This window comes from Pipra filicauda, unplaced genomic scaffold, assembly GCF_003945595.2.
Source record: "Pipra filicauda isolate LSUMZ 115617 unplaced genomic scaffold, ASM394559v2 scaffold795_size112054_pilon, whole genome shotgun sequence".
Classification (NCBI taxonomy): domain Eukaryota; kingdom Metazoa; phylum Chordata; class Aves; order Passeriformes; family Pipridae; genus Pipra; species Pipra filicauda.
This window is the reverse complement of record NW_024104970.1, coordinates 29,371-52,259: the sequence shown is the minus strand read 5'-3', so window position 1 is coordinate 52,259 and position 22,889 is coordinate 29,371. Positions and strand designations below refer to the sequence as shown.

The following is a 22,889-nucleotide window of genomic DNA, read 5'->3' as shown; positions in this document are numbered from 1 at the left end:
GTTAATGAGGCCTGGGCGGGCAGAGGAGGGGCTGCACCAAGAGCAGGTGAGTCTTGAGACCCCCCCTTGTGTCCCCAAGACCCTCTTGGTGTCCCCAGTTCCTCCCTTGACACCCCGAGGCCCCCCTGGTGTCTCCAATGTTCCCAGGGACTTCCCATAGCCCTAATTCCCCCCTAGGCACCCCCAATTCCACTGTCCACAAACCCCACCCCACTGTCCCCAAGGCCCATCCCTGATGTCCCCAACCCTCCATCTCACCCCAGGAGCCCCCCCTGGACCCTCTGACCACAAAAACACCCCCACACACACACTCACAGAAAGGCCAAGGGCATCTGGGAAAACATTGGGGAGAGTTGGGGGGCTTTGCAGGGCCCTGGGTGATTACTGGGGGATACTGGGACACACTGGGGGGAACTGAGGAACACTGGGAGGGACTGGGGAGTTACTGGGGGATTACCAGGACACACGGGGAGACACTGGGAGGTTACTGGGCCATACTGGGGGTTACTGGGTGCTCACTGCAGGATCACTGGGCCATCCGGGGGGGCAGTGGGAGGTCACTGGGACACACTGGCTGGTCACTGAAGGGGTCACTGGAAAGTCACTGGGATATACTGGGGTCTAGGGATCCCCTTACCCGGATGTGGTACATTTCCCCCCCCGGATTTTGGGGGCCATCCCTAGGACCCCTCCTCTTTGGGGCTGGGGACCCCCTGGACCCACTGCTGGGCTTTAGGGACCCCCCAAAATGCCCTCAAAACCCCTGAAAGCCCCCCCTCGACACATCAAAACCTTCTCAAGGTCCCCTCAAATGCCCTCAGAGACCTCATCCCTCCCCAGCACCCTCTAAACCCTCTCAGTGACCCGCAAAACCCACCTGGGACCCCCCAGTCCCCTTTAGGGACCCCCCAATCCCCCTCAGAGACCCTCAAAACCGTCTAAGACCCCGTAAACCCCCTAGAGACCCCAAAACTGCCTAAAAGGTCCCGCCAGGACCCCCAAACCTCCTCAGAGACCCCCAAAGCCCACCAGGAACCCCCCAAATCTCCTCAGAAACCAAAACCCCCTCAGAGACCCCCAAAGCCCTTCAGGAACCTTCAACCACCCCCTGAGTCCCCTCAGGACACCGAACTCCCTCAGGGACCCCTCAAAACCTCCTCGGTTACCCCCGAACCCCCCCGCTAAACCCTCCCGAGCCCCCCCGGGGGACTCACAGCACTCAGAGCGAACCGCAGGCCCCGCCGCCAGCACCGATTCCCGGCTGCGCGCGCACCGCGTTCCGAGAACGCCGCCGCAGCCAATCAGCGCGCGGCCACGCCCCCGCAGCCCCGCCCCCGCCCCTGCCGCGTTGGCTGCCGGGAATCGGTGATGGCGGCGGGTCGGTCGGTGAGCTCTGAGTGCAGGCGGGGGGTGCGGGAGAGCGGGGTCTGGGGATCCCCTCGGGGGCTGCGGGGAGCGCGGCTGTGGGGGGAAAGGCTGGAGGGCTCGGGAGGGTTTGGCGCGGGGGGTTCGGAGGTTCGGAGGACCCTCTCGGGGGCCGCGGGGCCCGGAGGCCTCCCAAGAACCCGGATGTTCGATTCGGTTGCCGAGAAAGTCCCTCGGAAAAAAAAAAATCAAAACCACTCAACCAAAAAAAGAACCCTAAAAAAAGGAAAAGTGAGAAAAAGGTGAAGGAAAAACTGCAAGGGCCAGGGGTATTTTATTGCTTTGCTTCAGTTTTTCCTTGGTTTCCTCAGATTCTTTGCTTCCTTCCTTTACAGAAAGCTCTTTTGCTGTTCTGTAGTTTTGTGGTCCCTTAGAGGCTTTTAGGGGTGGCTGAGGAGGTTTTTGGGGGTCTGTGAGAGGGTTTGGTGTCGTGAGGGGACTTAGGGGGAGGTTGAAGGTCCCTGAAGCGGTTTGGGAATCGCTGAGGGAGTTTGAGAGTCCCCGAGAGAAATTGAGAGGTCCTGAGGGGCTTGGGGGGGTGTCTTTGAAGGAGTTTTAGAGGTTTCTAGGGGGATTTCAGAAGTCCCAGAGGGTTTTGAGGGTCCCTGAGGGAGTTTTTGAGGTCTCTGAAAGGGTCTGGGGGGTCCCAGGTGGGTTTTGCAGGTCACTGAGAGGGTTTAGGGGGTCTTGGTAGGGGGAATTAGGTCTCTGAGGGGATTTGTGGGGCCCTTGAGGAGGTTTGGAAGGGTCCAGAGGTGGATTTCTGAGGGGATTTCAGGGGTTTTGAGGGGACTTTATAGGGTCTCCATGTTGGTGGACCGACCCCAGGGAAAGGGGATCCCAATTCCCCCCCTGAGCCCCAGAGACCCCCAAAGCTCAGCACACAGAGACCCCACAGGGAGGGGGGCCCGGGGGTCCCCTAAAGCCCAACAGTGGGGTTCAGGGGGTTCCCCAGCCCCCGGAGGAGGGGTCCTGTGGACGCACCCCAAAGTGCGGGGGGGGAGATGTACCACATTCGGGTAAGGGGATCCCAGTGCCCCCAGTATATTCCAGTGACCTCCCAGTGACCCTCAGTACAGCCCAGTAACCCCCTCAGTGACCCCCTCAGTGACCAGCCAGTGTGTCCCAGTGACCTCCTACTGCCCCCCAGTATGGCCCAGTGATCCTGCAGTGAGCACCCAGTAACCCCAGTATGGCCCAGTAACCTGCCAGTGTTCCCCCGTGTGTCCTGGTAATCCCTCAATAACCCCACAGTCCCTCCCAGTGCCCTCCCAGCATTTCTCAGTAATCTCCCAGTCCCTCCCAGTGCCCCCTGGTTCCCCCCAGTGTGTCCCAGTATCCCCCAGTAATCCCCCAGTGCCCCCCAAAGCCCCCCAGCTGTCCCCAGTGTGTCCCCAGATGCCCTTGGCCTTTCTGTGAGCAGGAGGGGGGGGCGTTTTTGGTCAGAGGGTCCAGGGGGGCTCCTGGGGTGAGATGGAGGGTTGGAGACATCAGGGATGGGATTTGAGGACAGTGGGGAGGGATTTATGGACAGTGGTATTGGGGATGTCAAGGGGGGAACTGGGGACACCGAAAGGGTCTTGGGGACACGAGGGGGGTCTCAGGACTCACCTGCTCATAGGGAAGCCCCTCCTCTCCCCCTCTAGGCCCCATTAACCCCCCCCAAATGTCCCTCAACTCCCCTTTGTTTCCTTTAATCCCCTTTCCCCTGCATACTTTTGAACCCCCAATGCCCCCAAAACCCTTTTAACTCCCCCAAATTCACCCAAAGCCCCCTAAAACCTCCCAAATCCCCATCCAACCCCCCCACAGATCCAGCCAAATCTCCCCCAGCCCCCCCTCAAATCCCTTCCAACCCCCCTCGGAAGAGAGATCACCTGGCACCCTGGGACAGGAACACAGTGGGCTGTACTGGGGGCACTGGGCTGTACTGGGAGGGCACTGGGGGGGGGCTCAGGTGTCCCATGACAACGTGGCCCAGCTCCAGGAGAGATCTGGGGAGCAGTGAGGAGGTACTGGTCTGTCATGGTCTGTCCTGGTCTGTCCTGGTCTGTCCTGGTTTGTACTCCAAATCCCCAAAGCCTCTCCCCAGCTCCCCCAGGACCCTCCGGGACCCCAAAGCCCCCCAGACTCCCCCCAGGCTCCTGACTTGGTCCTGCTGCCCCTTGAGCATCTGCAGCTGCTGCAGAACCAGGCATTTCATCAGCAAATGTGCAGGTGACCCCAAGCTGGGGGTGTGTTGATGTGCTGGAAGGCAGGAGGGCTCTGCAGAGGGACCTGGCCCAGCTGGATCCATGGGCTGATTGCAAGGGGATGAGGTTCCAGCAGGCCAAGGGCCGGGTCCTGCCCTTTGGCCACAAGAAGCCCCGTCAGCCCCCCGGGCTGGGGCCAGAGTGTCTGGAGAGCAGGCAGGCAGAAAGGGAGCTGGGAGTGGGGATGGACAGGAAGCTGAAGAGGAGGCAGAGTGTGGCCAGGTGGCCAAGAGGGCCAATGGCTGGTGTCCTGTGTGAGGAAGAGTGTGTCAGCAGGAGCAGGGAAGTGATTGTTGGGCTGGAGTGAGCGCTGGTGAGGCCACCCCTGGAGTGCTGTGTCCAGCTCTGGGCCCCTGAGTTGAGGAAGGCCCTGGAGGGGCTGGAGCAGGTGCAGAGAAGAGCAGCGAGGCTGGGGAAGGGAGTGGAGCACAAGTGGTGTGAGGAGAGGCTGAGGGAGCTGGGGGTGTTGAGGCTGGAGAAGAGGAGGCTCAGGGGAGACCTGTGTCCATCCCCTGTGTGCCAGGTGAGCTGGGGCTTTGCTGCAGAGCTGCGGGCGCTGATTTGAGCGTCTCCAAGTGCTGAGATGGTGGGCACCCAGGAACACAAACTGTGCCTGGCCACGGAGCCTGCAAGGAGGAGCAGAGACAGCAGTGGCAGTGTGGGGGTCCAGGTTGTCCTGTGCCTTCCCCTGCAGGCCCTGTCTGTCCCTGCTGGGCCCCTGTCCATCCCCATCAGGTCCCTGCCCGTCCCCCCGGGCTGAGCTCCCCCCAGGAAGTGCGTGGAGCTGAAGCTGCTGCCATCCCCCCCTGCAGCCGCTGCCCCAGCCAAGGGAGCAGCAAAGGCAGGGCCAGGAGCAGAGGCAGCAGCAGGGGAGCCCTGGGGGGGCCGGGAAGCTCTTGTGTGGGTCAGGAAAGAGGCGCTGGGCACGAGGCCGGGGCTGTGCTGAGCAGGCCCAGCCCTCACATCCCCCCAGCCAACGCCGGCTGCCCGGGGGGCTTGGGAGGGACCCCCATCCCGTGTGCCCCACACTGAGCTGGCAGAGAGAGAGCCAAGGGACAGGGCCACGGGCAGGGCCCCGGGTGAGGGACAGGCAGGGCCATTGCAGGGCCACGGTGAGGGCACAGCCTGTGGCAGCAGAGCTGCCCAGGGCCGGGGGCAGCCGGGGGTGTTGGTACCAACCAGTGCTGGGGCCGAGCAGAGCACGAGGCCTCTTGCAGACCCCTGGAGCAGCCTCCCACTTGCCAGCCCTGCCCTGGTGGGGTGACACTGTCCCCTCCCTACAGGACACTCCCCCGAAATCTTTGTGGGGGCCTTTTGTGTCTATTCCTGGTTGCTGATTCCTGCTGGGGACCTGAGAGAACCTCTGCAATCCCATCCATGGGGCACAACTTCCTGTCCAAAGCTTGACTCACTGCAGACTGTGCAGGGAAATCTGTGCTGGCAGCCCCAGTATGTCATGATCCCCCGTGTTCCCCCCAGGATATTTGGGATGAGTTCCACCTTCCCGGGGATCCATGGGATGGGGGGCGATTGTTCTCCTGCTGTTGCTGTTGCTGCTCCGCCCCTGTCCCTGCCCTTCCTGCCGCTGTCGGGTGAGCGGAGCGGCCACGATGGGAAAGGGGCGAGAGAAGCGAAAAGAGCGGGTGGGACCCCCAAAGGGAGCGTGAGGGGGGGTGGGTCACCCCCAAAGGGAGCTGGGGGGAGCCGGACTTTGGGGGGCGGGTGGGAAAGGGGTGGGAGAGGGGGGCTACGGGGAGGGAGAGGGGGATAATCTTCATATTTTGGAGTATTTTTCAGCTGAATTTCCGCTTTGTGCGGTTTGGGGGGATGAGGATCTTCTTACTATTTCTGAGGGATTTTTTTGCCTGTATCTGGGTGGTTTGTGCTTTTCTGGGCTGAATCTTGGTGTTTTGGAGGTTTTTATGGTCACAGGATGCCCGGTGAGTTCTAGAGATGGACTTGGGCAGGAGGAACCCCCAAGCCAACGCGCTCAGCCCTTGTTTTCCCCCCATCAGGATTTGTCCTTCCCAAAGCTTGGGCGGATGGAGGAGGAGGCTGCGAGGAAGAGGAAGATGCCTTGGTCCCCCCAGGCAGGTGAGGAGGAAGTCAGTGTCCCTTTGGGCGGGTGTTGTGCTGGCTCTGTCAGCCGAGCACGGCCCCGGCTGCAGGACAACCCCGCTGGCGCCGCCGTCCTGCCGGGGCCGGAGTTGGGGGGATGTCCTTGGCCTTCCCTGTGGGCCGGAGGCAAATCCCCTGCCTGTCCTTCTTGCTTCCTGCCCCAGGCCCCGAGGTGAGAACGGAGAGCCCGGAGGACAAATCCCCCCGTGAGACCCTGGTGGGAGAGGCCGTTTTGAAGGGCTCCCCGGCACAGGAAGGCAGCGGGGAGGAAAAGGGCCGGAGATCCCCCCGCAGGAGGGGCTCCAAAGGCATCCCAGGGTGCTCTGAGGAGGAAAGAGCCAGCCTGTGCCGGGAAGGCGGCCGGAGCTTGAACTGGAGCTCCAACCTGGTGGTCCCTGAGCATCCTCCCAGCAGGGATAAGCCCTTCAGGTGCTTGGAATGTGGGAAGAGCTTCAACCATAGCTCTGCCCTGCTCCAACACCAGCACATCCACACTGGGGAACGTCCTTACACGTGTGCGCAATGTGGGAAGAGCTTTAACCGTAGCTCCAATCTCTGCACCCACCATCACATCCACACTGGAGAACGGCCCTACAAGTGCTTGAAATGTGGGAAGAGGTTTCAGACCAGCTCACATCTCCTCACGCATGAGCAGACACACACGGATGAGAGGCCCTTCCGCTGCACCGACTGTGGGAAGGGCTTCAAGCGGAACTCCAACCTCGTCAGGCACAAGCACATCCACACTGGAGAACAGCCTGGGAAAGCGGTGGGAGAGGAGGGGTAGGGGGAGGAGGGAGAGTGGGAGTGGATGTGCATTGGGGGTGCCTTGTTGTCTCCATGACTTGATCCTTGGAAAGTGGTGGAGGGTGGAGAGAGGGGGAAGCTGTGAGAGCCTGGAGAGGGGGGAGCTCGGGCCCCCTGTGCTGAGCCAGGAGTTGGGGCCTTGCTGTTGGTGCCAAATTGCCCCTGGTCAGGCTGAACCCAGAGCCCGCCCACGTGTCAGGGCCCGATCCGCTCCCTGCTCTCGTTGCCCTGGGGAAGCCTCTGGTGTCCCCTGGCCTGTGGGGCTGTTTGGTTGCCTTGGGCACAGGTGGCCCTTGTGTGGGTCCCCCCCATGGTGGGGGTTGGTGTTTCTGGGTCAGGCCCCGCCGGCTCCATTGTCAGCCCGGTGCCGGCGGGGGGGACACAGCGGGTTTGGGGCCCCCCGGGAGTGCCGGGGGTGGGTGTGGAGCCCGGGAGCTGCCGAGTGTGGAGGGCGGAGCGGGGAGATGCCGGAGCTGGGGGACCCCCGGCAGCCTGGAGGGGGGAGCACGGAGAGGGAGGAGCCCCAGGACCCCCGGGAGCCTGAAACAGGGGGCATGGAGAAGGGGAAGCCTGAACAGTGGGGACCCCTGGGATCCCTGGGACAACAGAGTGGAGAACCTGGAGAGGGGGAATGTCTGGGAACTTGGCATCCCGAAGGCGAGAGTCAGAGGAGAAGGGACCCTTGGAACCCCCAATGCTGCCAGCATCCCTGACTGGGACCCCCAGCATCGCAGAGAGGGAAGCTGTTCCCAACCCCAGAGGCGACAGACCAGAGAGGGGGAACTCCTGGGAGAATTTCTTTGGGTTAACCTTCATATTTTAAAGTATTTTCTGGCTGAATCTCAACTTTTTGCAGTTTGGGTGGGCGAGGGTCTTCTTGCATGTTTTGAGAGGGTTTTTGCCTGAATCTCAGAGGTTTGGGTTTTTCTGGGCTGAATGTTGATGTTTTGGAGGTTTTTATGGTCACAGGATGCCCGGTGAGTTCTAGAGATGGACTTGGGCAGGAGGAACCCCCAAGCCAATGCGCTCAGCCCTTGTTTCCCCCCATCAGGATTTGTCCTTCCCAAAGCTTGGTCGGATGGAGGAGGAGGCTGCGAGGAAGAGGAAGATGCCTTGGTCCCCCCAGGCAGGTGAGGAGGAAGTCAGTGTCCCTTTGGGCGGGTGTTGTGCTGGCTCTGTCAGCCGAGCATGGCCCCGGCTGCAGGACAACCCCGCTGGCGCCGCCGTCCTGCCGGGGCCGGAGTTGGGGGGATGTCCTTGGCCTTCCCTGTGGGCCGGAGGCAAATCCCCTGCCTGTCCTTCTTGCTTCCTGCCCCAGGCCCCGAGGTGAGGACGGAGAGCCCGGAGGACAAATCCCCCCGTGAGACCCTGGTGGGAGAGGCCGTTTTGAAGGGCTCCCCGGCGCAGGAAGGCAGCGGGGAGGAAAAGGGCCGGAGATCCCCCCGCAGGAGGGGCTCCAAAGCCATCCCAGGGTGCTCTGAGGAGGAAAGAGCCAGCCTGTGCTGGGAAGGCGGCCGGAGCTTGAGGGGGAGCTCTGACCTGGTGGTCCCTGAGCAGCCTCCCAGCAGGGAGAAGACCTTCAAGTGCTTGGAATGTGGGAAGGGCTTCAGGAAGAGCACCAACCTCCTGTGCCATCAGCATATCCACACTGGGGAACGTCCATACACTTGTGGGGAATGTGGGAAGAGTTTCAGTGACAGCTCCAACCTTAACCGACACCAGCACATCCACACTGGAGAACGGCCATACCCATGTCAGGAATGTGGGAAGAGTTTCAGGGACAGCTCCGACCTGATCCAACACCAGCACATCCACACTGGAGAACGACCCTACACATGTGGGGAATGTGGGAAGAGTTTCAGAGTCAACTCTTACCTGATCAAACACCAGCGCATCCACACTGGAGAACGGCCCTACAAGTGCTTGGAATGTGGGAAGAGGTTTCAGAACAACTCACATGTCATCCAGCACCAGCGGACGCACACGGATGAGAGGCCCTTCCGCTGCACCGACTGCAGGAAGGGCTTCAAGCAGAACTGCAACCTCATCAGGCACCAGCGCATGCACACCGGTGAGAGGCCCTACAAGTGTGGGGAGTGTGGGAAGAGCTTCACCCAGAGCTCTACCTTGACCAGACACCAACGGACCCACCAGTAAGGGAAGCCCTACCAGTGCCCCGACTGCAGGAAGAGCTTCGGCCGCTGCTTCCACCCTGAATGAAGCCCCTGATGGTGAGGCAACCCCTGGAGTCCAGTGACTGTCAGTCCATCCCTTTTGACAAGAATGGGCCAGTCCCCTTTCCCAGGGGCAGGTTATTCCAACAGAAGCCTTCTGGGAAGGTTTGTGGAGATTCCTGCCTTGGCTGGCAACCCCCCTAGGTCGGTTCTGGAGGTTGAGAGCAGAGATCTCCCCCCGAGCGTTGGTCTGGGGAAGTTCCATCCATCTCTAATTGAGAATTATTGCTTTTGTGGCAGCTTGAGTAGAATTGCTTCAACAATTGCTTTAGTGTAGAGCACTGTCCTATCTTATCCTGTACTCCTGGTAGTTTTAGTGTGTATATTGTGCAGTAAATAATTCTGATGAAGATCTTTTGTCTGATCATTTGTATCCCTAATTAATTAATTTGTATCAAAAGATCTGACTTGCCATCGTTAAAACCTGGGGAAAAAAGTGATTCAGTCACACCTCTGTAATTCCTCTAAACTGAAGCTGTTGGCATAACCCAAGGCTGAGATTGGATCCAGCAGCCCCCAGCACCCCACAGGAAGTTGGGAGCTCAGGGGGGCCACCTCCCTTTGCCAACCCCCCTGTGCCCAAAGACCCCCACGGTCCCACTAGTTGGACCCACCAGACCATCCCCCTTTTCCACCCTTCTTCTTGTTCCTCCCACTTTTCCAGTGTTGCATCAGTCTACAGCCCCCCCATGATCAATTTGTGGGTCCCAACACCCACTTTTTTCCCCCCTCTCCCACCTCTTCCACATCATCCCCCCACTCCCCAGCCCCCTCATGCTCAGTTTGGGGGTCCCACCCTCCCCTTTCCCCACTCTTCTGACCTCTCCCACCCATTTCCCATCATCCCCCTATCTTCAGTGCCCCTCCCCCTCCACTTTTGGGGGTCTCACTCCCCTCCCACTCAATTTGGGGTGCCACCACCCTTTTATCCCCTCTGAACTCCCTTTTCCCACCATCCCCTTCCTTCCCGTCCTCCACTCACCCAAGAGCTCCTCGTCCACAGCTGGGGGGGCTCCCAGCACCACCAGTGCCCAGAGAAGTCCCCCCAGAGAAGGGGGTGGGTGGGGTCCTGGGTGGGCTCTGAGTGGGTTTGGGGGACCCTGATGGACAGTGGGGAGCTTTGGGGAGGGTCCCAGCCCTTTTTGGGGTGAGCTGGGTGCCCATTGAGGGGCAGGTGCCCTCCCAAAGCTCCCCCAGAGCGGGTTGACATGAGGGGATACAGGGGGGTCCCCATTCCGAATCCATCCTGGGGCTGGTTCTGCCCCCCCCAAACTCAGCTCCACTCCTTGGGGTTCCCCCAAGCCCCTCCCCCCAATACCCGGGACTGGGGAGAACTGGGAAGCTTTCCTGGGATCAGGAGTGGCAGCAGGGGAGGGGGGGACACACGACCCCCCCAAAATCCTCACAGGGACAGGGGGGGTCCAGGCTGGGCCCGAGGCCCCGGGGAGGGGCTGCGGCCGCCGCCGGCTCAGGAGCTCTGTGGGGAGAGAAAAGGGGGTGACACCGGGGTGGGGGGTCCCCGGGGGGGCACAGACGCTCTGGGGGGACACACGACCCCCTGGGACCCCCCTCACCTTCTGGCGCAGGTAGAAGCCGAGCCCCAGCGCCAGGGAGACGAAGGCCAAGAGGAAGCCCCCGGCCCCTCCTTGGCAGCAATTGCTGAGGCTGATGGAGCCCGGCAGGGCCGGGGCCGCCGGCGGTGTCCGATCCCGGCAGGAAGCGGGGAGGGCCCGGCCGTGTCTGATAGAAATAAATCAAGGCAGAGCTCTCTCTTTCTTTTACCCCCTGGGCAGTGACCATCAAGAGGCCTCCCTGCTTCACGGTAGAAGCTCCACACACTTCAACAAAGTCTGTGGAAGAATCTGCTCTAGGAAAGTTGGCCCTGGGCTTTTATGCTTATCCAGTGATGGATGGCCAGTCACATCTTCCCAGGCCAGTAAGCAGCTGATCTGTCAAACTCTGCTTCCAAAAGCAGGATGTGTGTTGGAAGGTTGGGGAACCAGGCTGGGTTTGGCACAATTCAACACTAAACCAACCCCTTGGCACCAGCAGTAACTCCCCACAGAGAGCTTGCAGTGCTTACATTCTCCCATCAGATTCTTTTCCAGGCAGAACATCCTGCTACAAGGGGCCTGTTACTACCCACCCCAGAAAGGGGGGGGTAACCATGTTCTTATTAATAAATCCCTGGGGGTGGATTAGAGTGAAATGAAACTAAATAATCAGTGTTTGAAAACATATGTATGTAGGGTTTATTTTAGAACAATTTCATTTCAAAGGTAAACAAGTATGTTGCCATTTTGGGTGTTATCATCTATATCTCTCATCTTTAGGAATGTGGCATAAAGAGAACCTTTAGGGAAAATGCATAAGGGAAAGGCAGGATAAGGGTAAGGGAGAGTAAGGGAAAGCAAAGCTGAGAGTGGAAAGATGTCTATAGTCACTGCCCACGGGGTCCAGTGATGGGAGTTGCAGCTCCAATGTCTGTGAGTTGAAGTGGTGGCCTTGATCCGTTGGGGGTGGGGGAGGGTAGCCCCCACACTCCAAGAAGTTATGAGTTATTATATCCATGGATGGTGTCCCGGGCCGTGCCTCGAGCCTCCAAGGTCTGCTGGGCCTGCGCAGAGTTCCCGTGAGGGGCCTGGTAAACACGGCTCTTCTCGCCTTTTCAGGGCTTGACACCTTCAGCAGCACTGGCAGGGGGGATGGGTCCAGCTGCCTCTTCCCAGCCTGCAAAAGTGCCCTGGCAATCCTAGAATGCATAAATCATTGTGGCAGTTTGAGATCCTCAAAAATCCAATTTCCAAGTCCAAACACCCCCCCCAATTTGTTTCAGTGTGAGAGGGTTTTCAGACTAAACACAGCTCAGTATGGGGGGAAAGGAATTATATTACAGTTTATTGCTTACACAAATAAATACTATAATACATTATATACACAATTCTAACTCTCTCTCCTATAGAAAAGCAATATATTTACATTAGATCAAATCCCTCCTTTCCCTTCAATAAAAGTTCTGAAGGGAAGATGAAAAGATCCTTTCCACTTTCAGGGCAGCAGTGTCTCTCCTCAAGGCAGCAGTCATAGCTGGATTTGTTGTAGCTGTAAAGTCTCTCTCTCTCACTATTACAACACAGGGGTCTTCTCTCACCCCTCGGCCCTTCGGCTCCAGCCAAAGGTCTCTCTCCCGTGGACTGTGAAAGCAGGGACAAGGCTCACCTCTCCACAGTCATATCACGGGGTACTGGGTACCCCTGACAGTCCCTTCTGCAGGGGATTCAAGTTCCTCCTGAGTCAGAACGTTTGGGGCTTTCAGTTCAGTTTTTGCCCCAAGTGTTCTAGCAGAGCTCCTTTGCTCCGTCTCAAACTGTCGGCATGGCGAAGGGGGGCAGGAAGGCCTCTTCCCCCCTCCACATTCCTCCTGGCTGTCCTGGTCCAGCTCCAGGACATCTCTGAGCTTCTCAGCTTCTCTCTCTCTCTCTAGTTGCTGCTGCATTTCAGGACTCCCTTCAAGTGGAAGTCCACCCCCTCCTTCCAAGAGGGGTCTCAAAGGGTTTGGAGAAATAAAGCCAGGCTCACCCCAAACAGTCTCTGCTGAGCCTGGTGCTCTGTCTCTCCGTCGGGCATCTCTGTGTCTCTCAGCTTGGCTCTGTACCACCTCGCTCCTGCTGACTGTCTTCTTGGCTCTCAGCCACAGCTCTCTGTTCGGTGCTGTCTCTGCCGCCGCTCCTGCTGCCCACTCACAGTGGAGAAAAACTCCCTCGGCTCTTGGCCACAGTACTGGGCCCAGTTTAACCCTTTTCCGAGTTTCTACAGCCCCAGCCAGGGGGCTGGGGGGTCTTGGCCCCCAGCGGGGCTCCCTGGCCCCCTCTGTCCTCGTGGTCTCAGACCATGGCTGCTGTTCTTCTTTCAGCTACATAATCTCTTCTTTTCTGGCCTGTTGTGATATGTTTAATTTTGCAGGGGTGCTGATTGGGTTAACACCAAGAATACCACCTCCTGGGGTTAACCACTTTCCAACTCCAGGGGAAAACCCTTTTTAACCCAGGACAGTCATGAACCATTTCAGTCTCTGACTCCTCACCTTGGCCAGTCAGTTCCTGGGAACAGCCCTGGCAGCGCAGCCCCCAAGGGCACACAATGTGCTGCTGGGCTGGAGAGGACCCTCCTCAGCCTGGGCAGCAGGGCTGCAGGGGGGGATTCCCTGCCTCTCCCCAGATGGGCCCTTCCTGCCCACCAGCTCCTGCTCCAAAGGGCTCCCACACACCCTGGGCCACTTGTCCCACTTGGGCACTGGAGCTGCCCCAGGGCATCTCTGGGCAGTGGCCAGCTCTGGGACTGCTCTGGCAAGTCATGGCCTGAAGCCATGAGTGTGGAATTTAGGAAATAGTTGAAATCTCTGCAGAACAGAACTCTTGGTGACTGCTGAAGGCTTCATGAACAGCATTGCCACATCTTTTCTTTTTTTTTTTAAATTCAACAATTTTTTGTAGGCGAATACCAGGACTGTGAGACTTGGAAAGAGCAGCTTTAGACACGGGCCCGCTGCAGCAGCGACTTCCGGGATCGAGCAAAGCAGAAAAACAACGGCCACTTGTGTTATTTATTGTAGGGGTCCCGGGGGTCAGCCATGATGTTGCCTGAAAGCTGGGACTGCTCAGGGCTGGAGCGTGGCCCCAGCACAGCCTCTCCCAGAGAAGGACAGGGCAGAGGGGCTCTGGGCTGTGGGCAGCGAGGGCCAGCTGGGCTGGCAGGCAGCTCCGGGGCACCTCTGGGGCTGTCAGAGAGGGGCTGTTCCAGGGCCCTTTGGGCTTCTGGGGGCTTCTTTGGTCTGATTCTGTAGAAGAGACACAGAACTGAGGCAAGAGCAGCAGGACTACAGCTCCTGGACCCTCAGATGGACCAATGCGGCCGCTCAGCTGGGCTGTGCCAGCAGATGACAGCTCCCAGCACGCTGAGGAGCCTGGCCCTTCCAACTGGATCCCCCTGGGTACCATCCTCTGCCCTTCAACCCTAAGCCCCCCTCAAGACTCCACCAGCCTGGCAGGGCCACTCAGCCACCCCTGGGACAGCTCGGGGTGCCACGCAGGGGCCTGGGATGCAGCAAAGGCCTTGTGAGGGCTCCTGAGCAGCCCGGTGCTGGAAGAGCTGTTGAGTGGGGAAAAGCTCTTGCTGGTCAGTGGGAGAAAGAGAAAAGGTGACAAAAGCCATGGTTTCTGTTAAGCTTGAGCAAACGTTATGCATTTAATGTGACTGAAGGGCTCTGAGGCCAGGCTCTGCAGTGTGGGGACAGGAAAGGGATGTCCTGGGGGCACGCAGGGCTGTCTGAACATGGGGCTCCTTGGGATGTCCCAAGGAGACATGAGAGCAAAGTGGGGCCTGGAGACACTCTGAGGGCAGCTGAGTGCCAAGGGCTGAGGCAGGCCTGTGTCCCCAGGGGCACCCTGCCTGTTCCAGCCTGCGTGGTGGCTCCCTGGGACCCGTTGCTGGGGGCAGGTGCCATGTCAACAAGCACTGGGACCTGTTGCTAGCGGCCGGCAGCGTGTCACAGAGGGGCCCTTTGTGACACCCACTGCAGCAGGTGTGCTCAGCACGACCGTGGCCCACAGTGGGTCAGTGTCCGTCAGGACGGCGACCGGACAGGAGAGGAGTGCGGTGCTGGCGAGAAGCCCCCGACTGCAGTCCACGTCTTGTCCACGACCCTTGGTGGCCCCGTGGGAACTTGGTGTTTTGCTGAGGCGTTTTGCCGAAGCGTTTTTGCCTGAGGCATTTGGGCCGAGGCCTTTTGGCTGAGGCGCTTTGCCTGAGGCACTTTGCCTTGGCCTTTGGGCTGAGGCACTTTGCCTTGGCCTTTGCCTGAGGCACTTTGCCTTGGCCTTTTGGCTGAGGCCTTTTGCCTTTGCCTTTTGGCTGAGGCCTTTTGCCTTGGCCTTTTGGCTGAGGCCTTTTGCCTTGGCCTTTTGGCTGAGGTGCTTTGCCTTTGCCTTTTGGCCGAGGCACTTTGCCTTGGCCTTTTGGCTGAGACCTTTTGCTGAGGCCTTTTGCCTGAGGCACTTTGCCTGAGGCGATTTGGCCGCGGCATTTTTCCCGAGGGTGTTTGACTCCACCATTCGGACGCCCTCCGTAGGCAGGCTCCCCTGTGTTCTTTGATTCACAGGATGGAGAAGAGACCCCACGCCTGCCCCAGGCAGGCCTGGATGGAAGACAGCTCTTCCCAGGAGAGCCGCTCTCCAGGTCTGCAGCTTCCATCCTCCTACGAGGTGACCAGTATGCAGCCCCTCAAGCTCGGTGAGTGAGGGGCCCTGTGGGGCTGGGCAGGGCTGGGGCCCACCAGCACAGACTGTAGCACACCAGGATCCCACTTTCCTGGCCAGCTGACAACGGGGGTCCCGGGGGTCAGCCATGATGTTGCCTGAAAGCTGGGACTGCTCAGGGCTGGAGCGCAGCCCCAGCACAGCCTCTCCCAAAGAAGGACAGGGCAGAGGGGCTCTGGGCTGTGGGCAGCGAGGGCCAGCTGGGCTGGCAGGAGGCAGCCGTGCTGTGGGAGCCTGGGCCTTTCCTGCCTGTCTGCCATTGCCTTCCTCAGCCTGGGGCACTGGGGCTTTCCCAGGCATGGCAGCTCCTCTGCTGGGCACCCTCCAGCCAGGAGCTGCAAGGGAAGGCCGTGCCAAGGCAGTGGGCAGAGAGCTGGGTGGAGGGCAGATATCCTCTGCCCCCTCCTCTCGCTGGACCCTCTGCAGCTCTCCCTGCTCTTTCCCCCCTTAGATGCCAGCTGGTTGCCCATCTACAAGGAGGAGCAGGAAGCTGTTGATTCCATCCTGGCCTTTGTCACCAGCTCCAACAAGGTAACTGGGGCCAGCTGGAGGGCGGCTGTGCTGCTGTCTGCTGGCAGGGGCTGTGCTGCCCGGTTGCTGGAGGGGTGCTGGCAGGGCAGGGCTGCTTCTCCTGCAGGGCACTGCACCCCCAGTGCTGCGGTCCCACTGGCTGTGTCCGCCCACTCACAATCCATGTTTGTGTCTCTGTCCCCCGGCTGGCAGGAGGAGAGAGACAAGGCCACATTTCTTCAGAGCATCTCCGTGCTGTGCCGAAGCGCCTTGAAGCACGGCCTGACCCAGGGCCTGGATCTGTTCTGTGACATGTACCAGCTGGCAGAGAACATCAAGGTGAGGGCACTCTGGGCAATGTGGCGAAGGGAGCAAAGCCCCCTGGCACAGACAGCCTGTGCGGACAGCGCTTGGGTGGGTCAGGGACTGGAGGCCCTGGGTGCTGGCAGCTGCCAGCAGGTGCCATCCTGGTTGTGCTCTGCAGGCGCTGCTGGAAGAAGAGCCAAGGGACCACCTGTGCACAGACCTTCGGCATCTTTCCATGCTGGCTCTGGAGAAATTGAGGTACCTGCCCATCCGTCATGGACCCCCTGGCCCAGAGGTCTGATGCCACCCGCACGAGTCATCGAGGGGCTGCTCCCAGCACCCGTGTGCAACCAGTGTCCTGCCCTCTCCCTGCAGCTTGGTGGACACAGCGCTGGAGGGCAAAGCCAAAAGCCTCCTCCACGCGTGTTTCTCAAGTGTCTTCTGGCTGCCTGCAGAGAAGGAAATGCCAAAAGCAGACCTTGCCCTCTATATGAAGGTAAGTGCTGGCTAAGCTCCAGAGGCCTCCAGCCCCTCTGACCTTCTCCCTGGCTACCCCATGCTGCCACAGGAGCAGGGATCCCAGGCAGGGCAGGGTCTTTCCCACCCTCATGCCTCTGTCCTTTTCCCATGGGCCTGGCCGCATCCAGTGCCATAGGCTGCTATGCCCTCTAAGACTGTCTATGTCCATGTCTCTCCAGGGAAGTGTGGGCATCCTCCTCCTCCTCCTGTGGCACAGGGGGTTCAGATGGCTCTCCTGGGGCTGGGAAGAACAGTAGAATGACTGCCACTGCTCTCTGTGTTCCTTGCAGACCCTGAACTCCATGGACAGCATGCTGAGGACAGTGGTGCTCAGCTTTCCTGCCTCTCGAGTCAGCGAGGAGCTGCAGGGCATCTTGGAGGTCTGGCACAAGCAAAAAGGGGGGCTGTTCCTCAGCCTGGAGGGGAGGGTTTGCCCACTGCTGGCTGAGTGGTGCCCAGAGCAGTGCTGAACAGGCAGAGTGCCCTGCGGGGAGGGTGCCCACCTCCTGTGGGGAAGCCGGGGCAGGCCCCAGGCTCTTGTGGAGCACAGGGGCTGCAGAGGGTGGCACCTGCCCTCCTGCCTGGCCATGAGGTTGGCTCTGGGCCTGTGTGCCCGACCTGGGCAGGAATCCAGGGGCAGACACCCCATTGCAGACTTTGCTGGAGGGGAGAGGAAGCCTTGAGGGATGGGGCGAGCACGGCCCAGCAGTGGAGCTGTGCTGCTGGTGTTGGAGTCTGCTCCCAGGGCTCACCCGCTGCTTCTCTTGTCCCAGCTGCTGCTGGACTTTACCAGATGCGAGAGAGAGGCTGTGAGGGAGAGGGCCATGGCAAGGATCGATGTGCTGACCCGTGTGCTGTCCGACTATTCCACTCTGCAGGTAAGGACCAGGCCCCCTCCAGCCAGGCCATGCCCCCATCCCTGCTGCTCTCCATGCCAGGGCTGCTGCCCACATGGCTGCTCTGAGAGAGGGGGACGCAGGGCTCTGCAAAGCCTGCACTCTCCAGGAATCCAGCCCTGGGCAGACTTTCGAGTGGGGGGCTTTGGCACCACCTTTGTGCCCTCAGCCCTTCTGCTCATGCCTCCCTCATCCAGGCCCATGCCAACGTCGGAAGAGGCACTGCTGGACCTGTCTGCTCCGGGGAGATCCAGCTCCCGCTCCTAGGAAAGCTGCTGGGGCGTCTCATCCTTTTCCGGTTCTCCGAGGAACAGACAAGCTGTGCAGCTTTCCATGCTCTTTTTGCCTTGGCTGAGTTCATCTGTAAGTAAAAAAGGCAGAGCAGTGCTGGGCTTCATCTGCTCTATCTCCTGATAGATCTGCTTCCTGACCTCCTTTGCCCCTCCCAGCTGCTTCCCAGAGCTTCCCAGCTGCCACTTTGCTGCAGATGCTGAGTGCTCTGCTCAAGGCCAGGATCTGTTTGCTGCTGCTCTCCTTCCTCCCCTTCCTTTCAGGATCTTGCAGCCCACTGGTTTGTGGGCCCCACAGGCAAAGCCCCTCTAGACTTCCCTGTCCCAAAGCCACGTCTTCCCTGGTGGGGAAGAGCAGATCCCCCACCCTGGCTGGTCCCTCCAGTGCCTGTAGCAAGAAGCTGTTCCTGATGCCCTCCTGAAATCCTGGACTGCTCCTTTCCTGCCCCCTTACCAGCAGATGCCAGGGAGGTTTGGTGAGCTTGCTGGCAAAGCTGCTCTGCCTTCCTGACTCTTGTGTGTTTGCCCTGGTGTTTAGTCGAATCCAGGCTAAAGGACAGAGCAGACCAAGTCCACCGGGAAGCCGTGACCACCTCCGTGCTGTGTTCTCTGAGCGCCAGGGACTGTGCCAAGGTACGGAGCTGCGCCCTTGCTGGGACTCCTGTCCGTGGCACCAGCAGGGCACTGGTGTGAGCCAAAGGACCCCGCAGCAGTGGGGCTGGCGTGCCCTCAGCTCCCTGTGGAGAGGGTTCCTGCCGTCCTTGAGCAGGGACAGCACGAGGGCTGCACTCCAGTGGCCCAGCAGCAGCTTCAGCCCCAGCAGGAGCTCCAGTACTCCTGGCCACCAGCAAGTCCCTGGTTCTCGGTGGGGCCAGCAGCCTGTGCCCATGAGCCCTCCTCCCCCAGCAGGAGGACCCTCTCTGCTCATCTTCTGCCATGCAGGGACTGCAGGCACTGCTGCCAGCTTTGCTGTGGGCACTGCTGTCAGCAGTGGTGGGCACGTCCGGCCAGGGCCCCTCGAGCTGCTCAGCCAAGCAGCTCCATCAGGGCACTCAGCGCGACACATCTTCCTTCCTTGCTGCCATAGACCTTTGGAAAATACCTGCAGTCCCACGAGAGGACAGACGTCATCCTTGTGGCCATCGAGGCCATGGGAGATGCCAGCATCCTCGACCAGCAGGTGCCCAGCAGCCTGCTGGATGTGGCCTTGGAGGACCCGGACGTCTGGCTGACGGACGTAAGTGGCCTGTGGCTGCATTGTCGTGCCCTTCAGCCCTCTGGGGTCTTGTTCCTCCCTGCATCCCTCCCTCCCAAGCACACGTGACTCGGGCCCCCCAAGCCACCTCAAGGCAGCAGAGAGGAATGGGAAGGGCAACTGAGCACATGGCTGCACTCTGGGGGCAGTGCCATCCTCACCTGTATCCCCTGCAGGCGCCCAAGATAGTCAGCAGCATCCTTGAGAGCCTGCCATACTGCAGCACACAGGCAGCGTGGGAGAGAGCGGAGTCACTGCTTCGCCTGATGACCAACCTGTACCCCACCACAGTGGTCATCCTCCTGTGCAAGGCGGCTCTTCAAGGAGACAGGTACTGGCCCTGACGGCCTTGAGGGTGGGCTTGTTCCCTGTGGGGAGAGGGACCCCAAGACTCTCCGGCTGCCAGAGCCAAGGAATGCTGCGGGACAGCCTGCAGAGTCAGGCCCTCCACCCCCCCACGCTTTCCAGCCCTGCTGGCTGGTCTGCCTTCACAGCAGCCAAAGCTGGCCCAGCCAGCCCAGAGCCAGCACGGTGCTCCAGCCCCACGGGGAACACGCCCTCAGCCCCGTCCTGCCCGCGCGGGCAGGGCCCCCGGGGACGCGCAGCCAGGGCTCCAAGGGGCAGGTTCTGGGGGGCTGCTCCAGGCCACAGCACTGTGGCTGAGGCAGCCCTGCTGACAGTGCTCTGCCTTCTCTGCCTTCCAGCACTGCGCCGGAGCTGTGGGAGCTGATGTCCTCCATGCCAGAGACGCTGGCCAAGATCTTGGAGGACTTTGCCAACCTGCTGCACAGACAGTGCTTCCGCTGCTCCACAGAAGGCCCCCGCACCCAGCCCATGGCTGTGAGTGACCACTAAAGGCCCTGGTCCCCTCCCACCAGCCCTGCAGGCTCTGCCGGCCCCTCACGGCTCTGTTTGCTCCTGCAGTCGTCCTCCAGGAAGGCTGAGTGGGAGGAGTTGGCTGAGGAGCCCGACGTCGAGAGCCACCAGGGCTGTCCAAACGTGAGGACGGCCAGGCTGCTGCTGGAAGGGCTCGTTGGGCTGTCGCAGAGAGCCGAGATGGTGAGCAGGGCGGTGTCAGGGGCAGCCCTGTCGGCAAACGGGGGCTGGGGCTGTGTGGAAAGCAGTGGCTTGGCCTGGCCTGGGACTCAGAATGTGGGGTGACTGCTCCAAATGCCCTCCCTGCCACGGTGGGGCCGAGGGTGGCTGCCTGGGGAGCTTTTCAGGCACAGCCCTCTTCACCCAATGGACATTCTCTTCTCTCTACAGGCCAGAAACATTGAACTCTTCCTGCCGGCCATGATGAAGATCCTGCAAGTTGGCAGCGAAGACGCCAAGATGAAGATCCTGCTGGCCTTGCGAAACGTTCTGCGTCAGCTGAAGAAGAGCAAGGCCAGCTTCATCGCTGTGCAACTTGTGGGGAGGCTCCTACCCCTCTTTGACTCGGTAAGGCTGATGTGGAGCCTGAACCCCTCAGATGGGTGCTGGGCAATGACAGCTGCCCTGCAGCCCAGCCCTGCGAGCAGCACTTGGAGCCAGCTCCACTCCCCTGGGCTCTCCTGGGATGGCTTCTGGGCCGTGCAGCCCAGTGCTGCTTCTTCTGGGATGTGAGGCTGGAGCCGCTGCCCTCCCCGCAGCCATGATCACGGCCCTCTGCACTGTGGGCAGGGAGCTGCTGTTTGCAAAGCTCCCTTTTCCTGCTTCCTGCCAGGAGTGCAGCGAGCTGCGAGAGCTGTCCATCCGCATGCTCGCAGAGCTGCTGCAGTTGGTGGTCGGCAGGGATGAGAAGAGGATGAGGAAGGAGGTGTGGCGGGCACTGGTGCCTCTCCTCTTCCGCATGAGCGACCAGGTCCCCAGCGTGGCCAAGGTACAGGTTTGAAGGCTGAGCCCTGACACACAGAGGGCTGAGCTGACACCCCCAGGGCTCCTGGGCATCGGGGCAGGGCCTGCTGACAGCAGGCAGCGCTCCCCCAGCACAGCCCGTGGGAAGGTCCGTGCGGAGCCAGCGCCAGCAGGGGCAGAGAAGCTGGCACGGCCCTGTGCAACACCTGCCCTGCCTGCTCCTGCAGGGCTTGGCAGCAGCCTGTGACCACCACGGCCTGAGCAGGGGCATCCCCACAGGCTGTGTCAAAGGCCAGGCCTTTGAGCCTCCATGCCTGTCCCCCAGGGCTGTCCCCAAAAGGCTCCCAGACATTTGGGCTAGGGCATGTCCCAGCTTCCTAAAGGCAGGATCCCCCAGGAATGTCTCCTTGCCCAGGCCCCCGGGCCATCTCTCAGCTCCTGCTGTCCTGCAGGCCTCCAGGGAAGCCCTTCTTGCTGCCGCAGAGCTGCTGAAGTGGAAGACGCTCAAGCACCTGCTGCAGAGAGAGCGGCTGTGGGAGCTTGGAGCGTGCTTGGTAAGGACAAGCTGAGGGGCCCGGGCTGGGGGAGGGCTGCTCCCATCCCATGTCTGGGCTGGGGGCTCTGCAGCTGGGCAGAGCCTGGAGCTGCATCCCTGTTGCTGCCCTCAAGAACAGAGCCCCAGGGGCTCTTCTGCTGGCCCCTGTCCCTTCCCTGTAGCCAGCAGGAGGGGAGGCCTCTCCGTCCCAGGGGGTGCTGGCAGGAGGCACTGCTCCAGCCAACTGCCCCAACCCTGGAGAGATATGCCTTGTTCTCTCTGCAGCTGCAGAAGAGCAGGAGCAGGGCTGAAGACTTCATCCACCAGAGCCTGCCCTACCTGCAGGACCCTCAGGCCAACGTGCGCCTGGCGGCCGTCAGGTTCATCGGTGAGTGCCAGCCCCTGCAGTGCCTCTGGGGCAGCCTGGCCCCTGTGCCACTGCTGCCCCAGCAACGAGGGGCAGTCCTGGGGCTGCCCCAGCCCCGACCACCCCGGGCAGGGCCTTGCCTCCCTCTGCCAGCCCTGCCCACGCAGTGGGGCTTGGTGGCCGCCTTGCTCAGTCCCACTGCCCTGAGCTTCTGGGGGCTCCTGGGTTCAGCCCTGCTGAGGGGGAGGAGGGGAGGACTGGGGGCCCTGCTGCTGGGAGCAGGCTGGGGAGCAGGGGCTAATGGAGCTCTGTGCCCAGGACTCATCACACGGCGCCTGAGGGAGCAGACCACAGACAGTCAGGCTGACATCCTGAGCGGTGAGTGGGGAGCGTGGTCTGTCGGGAATCCAGAGGCTCTCTGCAGACGTGGGGTTTTATCTGGGCTCTGTTTCTTTCCCTCACAGCACTTCAGCCCTTGGAGAATGACTGGGACATCTCTGTCAGCTCCCTGGCAGCTCGGACAACCTCCGTTCTGAGGAGTCCTTGCGTGCAGCAAAGACCAAGAGGCCTCCTGCGAGCACTGCGCTGCTGCTGGCCGTGAGCCCGGCAGAGGTGCAGCTTGCCTTGGCTAAAGGACTGGGGCTGAATAAAGCTGCAACAACGTGCCCAAAGCCCTGGTGTCCTTCAGTCCATGGTGCTGAGTGTGCCGAGCCGACCGTGTCCTTCCTGGGCTGTCCCGCAGGCAGCGGGACGCTCCCCCCTCAGCACCCCTGGCCCCAGGCTTGTGGGACAAGCTGAGCCCTGGCTGGGGCTTTCCCTGGGAGAAGCTGCCTTGGCTAAAGGACAAGCTGCTGCCCGAGCCTTCTCACCCCATTTCAGGGCCACTGCCAATGTCACCCTACCCTCTGCCGGTGTGAAGCTATTCTCCCTTGTCCTGTCACTCCAGGCCCTCGTCCAAAATCCCTCTTCAGCTCCCTTGGAGCCTCTTTTAGGCACTGGAAGGGGCTGAAAGGTCACCCCAAAACCTTCTCTTCACCAGCCTGGGCAGCCACAGTTATTCCTGTGTCCCCACACGGTGCCCCACTCTGTGACCCCTGTGTCCTCCCAGGCCCAGCACCCCAGGAGGTGGCACGGCAGCAAGCCCTGTGCTGCAGCCATGTGTTGGTTTGGACCTGGCTTCCTGCCAAGTCCCTGAGACCCAGCAAAAAAGCTTACTTCCCAG

General features: G+C 60.7%; 1 protein-coding gene and 1 pseudogene across 1 annotated transcript; both read left to right on the top strand.

The window, feature by feature from the left end:
- The first annotated feature begins 7,943 nt into the window (after positions 1-7,943).
- Positions 7,944-8,798, top strand: LOC113988157 (annotated as a pseudogene).
- Positions 8,799-14,792: 5,994 nt separating this feature from the next.
- Positions 14,793-22,338, top strand: LOC114000278. The gene is made up of 19 exons (XM_039390016.1): positions 14,793-15,124; positions 15,602-15,681; positions 15,874-15,999; positions 16,145-16,224; positions 16,342-16,462; positions 16,776-16,865; positions 17,259-17,363; positions 17,579-17,744; positions 18,210-18,304; positions 18,759-18,908; positions 19,103-19,257; positions 19,631-19,766; positions 19,851-19,985; positions 20,193-20,369; positions 20,635-20,790; positions 21,218-21,319; positions 21,586-21,688; positions 21,986-22,045; positions 22,132-22,338. Exons 1-19 carry the CDS (start codon positions 14,995-14,997, stop codon positions 22,266-22,268), a joined length of 2,304 nt encoding a protein of 767 aa, XP_039245950.1. The 5' UTR covers positions 14,793-14,994; the 3' UTR covers positions 22,269-22,338.
- The last annotated feature ends 551 nt before the right edge of the window (positions 22,339-22,889 follow it).

Bases quoted from the DNA above. Each gene is read 5' to 3' on its own strand.
- LOC114000278 (XM_039390016.1), top strand. From the start codon at position 14,995: ATGGAGAAGAGACCCCACGCCTGCCCCAGGCAGGCCTGGATGGAAGAC. The intron at 16,225-16,341 runs GTACCTGCCCAT...CTCTCCCTGCAG, and splicing joins CTGGCTCTGGAGAAATTGAG to CTTGGTGGACACAGCGCTGG. The intron at 19,767-19,850 runs GTGAGTGACCAC...TTGCTCCTGCAG, and splicing joins CCCGCACCCAGCCCATGGCT to TCGTCCTCCAGGAAGGCTGA.